This window comes from Carya illinoinensis, chromosome 6, assembly GCF_018687715.1.
Source record: "Carya illinoinensis cultivar Pawnee chromosome 6, C.illinoinensisPawnee_v1, whole genome shotgun sequence".
In the NCBI taxonomy this organism is placed as follows: domain Eukaryota; kingdom Viridiplantae; phylum Streptophyta; class Magnoliopsida; order Fagales; family Juglandaceae; genus Carya; species Carya illinoinensis.
Window position 1 is genome coordinate 19,516,683 of NC_056757.1, and position 5,195 is coordinate 19,521,877.

At 38.6% G+C, this 5,195-nt stretch overlaps 1 protein-coding gene across 1 annotated transcript; it reads right to left on the reverse strand.

The window, feature by feature from the left end:
* Positions 1–3,318: 3,318 nt before the first annotated feature.
* LOC122312656 lies at positions 3,319–4,215 on the reverse strand. The gene has a single exon (XM_043127317.1). It carries the CDS (start codon positions 4,213–4,215, stop codon positions 3,319–3,321), a length of 897 nt encoding a protein of 298 aa, XP_042983251.1.
* Between the last annotated feature and the right edge of the window lie 980 nt (positions 4,216–5,195).

Sequence of the window (5,195 nt, forward strand, 5' to 3'; positions counted from 1 at the left end):
CAACTCATGATTGTAATGGTTATTATTGTTATTTTATGTTATGAAAATGAAATAAAAGGCTAAAGCTAAGGTTTTGGTTTTGCATGAAATGTTCTATGCTCATGGAATTTATTGCATTGCCTAATCTTTTATAAGATGCCATAAAAGAAAATGATTGCTTTTCCTTGAATATATTCATTCACTTGTTTCAGCCATGCATGATGCTTCTTAGTTGTTATTTTATGAAAATGGAGTGGATAGCCATGTTTAGGTTTTCAAGTTTTGGCATGATTTTTAGAATGTTCAATACCTAATCTTTAAAGGATTAAACTCAAGAAAATTCTTGTTTTTCCTAAGCATGCTCGCTTGTATGTTTCGGCTATATATGGAGATTTATGGATAAAATTTTGGTAAACCCATTAGAAGATTCCAAGTTCATGAAAAATGGATGTAACATGTTTTTTTTTTATATATATATATATATAGGAAAGACACTTGCATTTATAATCAAAAACAGAATTACAATGCTAAATCAGTCCATTGGACTTGTTCAATAATAGGGGGAACAAACTCCCACCAAACACTTGTATCAACTACTGATCTTGCAAACCTTGCTAGTCTATGTGCTGATTCATTTGCCTCCCGATTGACATGCAAAATCGAGCAACCTGGTATTCTACTCTGCAGCTGCTCTATATCTATCACAATATTTCCAAACATACCATTGGCTAGCTCAGGTTTTGATAGCTCTTGAGCTAAAATCAGCAAATCTGTCTCAATGATTAGAGCTTGCAGACCAAGAGGGATACAAAATTGTAAGCCTCTGAGTATAGCTATTAGTTCAATCTCTAGAGGCTCCATCACTGCTTTCTCCTTTTTACTTATAGCCATGATCACCTTTCCTTCCCAATCTCTGAGAATAAGACCAACCCCTGCACTGCCATCATCATTAAACATTGCTCCATCCACATTAAGCTTTGTGGTCCCTTGTGGAGGCAATTGCCATTTAGTCACTCTCTTAAGGCCATTAAAACTAGTGCCTTTAGTTGCCTTAAAAGCCTTAAGCAAGCAAAGAGCATGGTTGACTACCTCTGCTGATTCCAATTATTTTTCCTCAAACACCCACTGATTTCTTCTATACCAGCATGCCCAAGCTATCACAAATAAACAGTCCAGCTTTTCTTGACTGTGGTTAACTTGTACTCGAGCAACCATCTCTCTAAAGTCCTCATGTGGTACTGCATTCATAACTTGAGGAAATTGTTGATTACAGGTTTCAGTGAGCATCTAACACTGTTTAAGAGCATGTGCAGTGGTTTCACAACCTACAGAACATAATTGACATGTGTCATCTTCAACTACCTTTCTCCTTTTCAAGTTGCATCTTGTTGGAAGGGCTTCAATGCAAGCTCTCCATGCAAAAATCTTAACCTTCTGGGGCACTTTCATCCTCCAAATGGCTTTCCACAGCTTTTTATCTTCTCTACTCCTTGAGCTTTCTCCCTCTACTGTTGTGGCCAAGCTTTTGAAAAGTTTGTAGGCACTCTTAACACTAAAGCAACCATTCCTCTCCATATCCCATATTAACTTATCCTCATGGTTTTCTGAGCTGATAATAATTTTCAAAATTGCTTCATCTGGTTCAGGGGCCAAAAATCTTCTGACTTTGTTTATATCCCACCATCCTAAATGTTGATCAATTAAAATCTCTACTCTTTGGTCATCTTCTGTTAATCCAGCCATTGTTTGTTGTAAGCTTTTGAAACCAGGCACCCAATAGTCATCCCAAAGCCTTATCATTCTTCCATTTCCAACCCTCCACCTGCAAACTTGTAGAAGCTTTTCTTTCACTGGCCATATACCCCTCCACGCAAAGGATGGATTGTGACCAAGATTTGCATTCTGAAAATTCAAGTTTTGTAAGTATCTAGCCTTAAAGACTTTGTGAAGCAGGCTTTCCTCATTCTGCATTATTCTCCATCCTTGTTTTGTAAGTAGGGCCTCATTGAAAATTCTTAAATCTCTAAAACCCATGCCCCCATCCCCTTTAGTCTTACACAGCCTCTTCCAATTCACCCAGTGTATCTTCCTCTCTTCCTTTTTCTATCCCCACCAAAACTTGGCCATCATTTGTTCTATTTCATGACACAAAGAACTGGGTAGCTTAAAGCAGGACATAGAATATGTTGGAATAGCTAAAGCCACTACCTTTATTAAGACTTCTTTTCCCCCTTGTGATAAGAGCTTTTCCTTCCATTGCTGCAACTTAGACCATACTTTGTGCTTAATGTCAGAAAAAGCCCTTCTTTTATCTTTTCCTACCATTGATGGTAGGCCTAGATATTTGCCATAATTTTGGTATCCTTGAACTCCACACAAAGATAGAACTTGTTTCTTAACTTCTGATTGGACATTGTTACTAAAAACCATTGTAGTCTTTCCTCTATTAATTCTTCGACCTGATGCATTCTCATATTCTTCAAGGATTCTTTGTAACTCCATATTCTCTTGAAGAATGGCCCTGCAAAAAAGGATGCTATCATCTGCAAATAGCAACTGATTCACCACTGGAGCCCCTCTGCATACATGAATGCCTGAAATCTGATTTCTGGAACTTGCTTCAGTCAACAGAGAAATAAGTCCCTCAATTCCCAATAAGAACAGATAGGGAGATAGTTGATCTCCCTGTCTTATCCCACGAGAAGGATGAATAGGGCCAACTGGTTCTTCATTTATGAGAATGGAAAAAGAGACTGTTTTGACACAAAGCATGACTAATTGGATCCATTTATGAGCAAATCCCATATGTTTCATAACAACCTCCAAATAATTCCATTCAAGCCTGTCATAAGCTTTGCTTATATCTAACTTGATGGACATATATCCCTCTTTTCCAGCTCTTTACTTCTTAAATAATCAATCATTTCATAAGCTACAAGAATATTATCAGAAATGACTCGACCCAGTACAAATGCACTTTGAGAGTTGGATATTACATGAGGAAGGACTAGTTTCAACCTATTAGACATGACCTTGGAGATCAATTTATAAATGACATTACACAGGCTTATTGGGCGATACTGGGATACTAACTCAGGCTTTTTAGTTTTAGGGATAAGACAATAAAGGTGTGATTTAACTCAGCAGGGAATTGACCCTCATTAAGAGCATGCAACACAGCTTTGGTCACAGACTTTCCTACAATATGCCAGTATTTTTGATAGAAAATAGCAGCCATACCATCGGGTCCAAGAGCTTTTGTAGGATTCATTTGTTGCAGTGCAGACTTTACTTCATCTTTAAAATAGGCCTTTGTAAGATCTTCATTCATTTCTGCTGTTACCCTGCCTTGTAGAGAAGATAAGAAATTGCCAAGCCACTTGATTTAAATATCTCTTCAAAATACTTTATTATCAATTCGTCCCTTTGCTCATTTTCTTGCCATTCCCCATGTTCATCCTTGAGCCAGGTGATGGTATTCTTCTTTTTCCTTTGACATGCTTTGCTGTGGAAATACTTAGTATTTTGATCTCCCCCTTTTAACCATAATGCTTTTGATCTCTGCCTCCAAAGTATTTCCTCCCTCTCAAGCCATATTTGTACTTTCTTTCTTGCTTGCTGAACTGCTACTCTATTTGGATTTCTTAAGTTCTCAGCTTGGATCTTCTCTAGTTGCACTCTAGCCATCCTTAATCTCTTTTGGACTGTTCCAAAACTAGCTTTGTTCCACCTTAGCAAACTGTCACTACATCTCGAAATCTTGTTCACCACCTCTCCAATAGGTCCATCACCACAATGAACTTGCCAAGCCTTCTCAATCACCTGTCCACATTCTTCACTTTCTGTCCATATTGCTTCAAACCTAAAAGGCTTTTGGCCTTTAAACTTTTGCACACAACCCTCAGTTTGTAGCACAATAGGGTTATGGTCTGAATAAGCAGCAATGGTATGAAACACCTTTGCATAAGGAAAAGCTCCACACCATGCATTGTTTGCTAGGGCTCTATCGAGTCTTTCATGAATAGCATTAACCCCTTCTCTGCTATTCCACCATGTAAAACTGGTTCCTTCATAACCCAGATCAAATAAGGTGCAGTCATCTATCATTCTTCTAAAACTCTCCATTTGTAATTCAGATCTATCCTTCCCACCCTTTTTTTCTATTCTACTAGTGATTTCATTAAAGTCACCCATCACCAACCATCTCTCATGATCACCCCTACTTAAAGACCTCATTAAGTCCCAAGTTTCTTCCCTCCTATTGGTTTCTAGGTGCCATATAGACCTGTTAATTGCCAGCAACCCTCATTATCACTATCCTTCACTTCAGCATCAATATGATGCTTAGAGAAACTTTTAATGGTCAGCTCAATTTCCTGTCTCCATAACAAACTAAGACCTCCACTTCTTCCCTCACAATCAACTGTTAGACAATTATGTAACCCCACCTGATACTTCACTCTATCCATTATTTTGCTGCTTACTTTTGTTTCTTGTAAAAACATTATATCGGGACCTTCCTTCTTGACTAAATCATGAAGGGCTCTAATGCCACGTGAGTTCCCAAGGCCACGTGCATTCCAACTTAAAATTTTCATGGCTCCGACGGGGCTGAATCATAGCCTCCACCGATCTTCGAGTTAAAATCTTCTCAACCTCCATAACCTTTTTCATTTTTGTTGCAGGTAAGGAGTCCGAGCCATTGTCTTCCATTGTACTTCCCTTCCTCTTCATGGAATGTCTAACTAACTGATTATTGGCTCCTTTCTCAGTCATTTTTCTTTGCCTCAACCACTTTCCCCCTGTCACCTTTGCCTTACTAACTTCTTCCTTAACTAAAATTTCATGTTCATGAGCTAATCCTTTCCCTTTCAGTTGGGCTTTAGAATCCACCTTTAAATCTATAGGCCCTTTTCTCAAAGGCCTAACTATGTTAACCCCATCCTCACTTGATATAGCCCCTTTTGTGATCTCCATATCTCTTGAAAGATGTTTATCTTGTTTGATTACTCCCACAGGGCGCCATTACTTCAGCATTTACCACCTTGCCAATTTCCTTGTTTGGCTTCGTCACTGGAAAATCCCCTCCTCAAATTAATCTTGCTCCATTACTACATGTAACAGTCGGTTCTGAAACTACTCCATCATCTTCCTGAATTGGTGCTAGCTCCCTTGATTGTAGCCCTGGAACCATTACAGCAAGACCTCTGCCCTGC

Bases quoted from the DNA above. Each gene is read 5' to 3' on its own strand.
- LOC122312656 (XM_043127317.1), bottom strand. From the start codon at position 4,215: ATGAGGTCTTTAAGTAGGGGTGATCATGAGAGATGGTTGGTGATGGGT.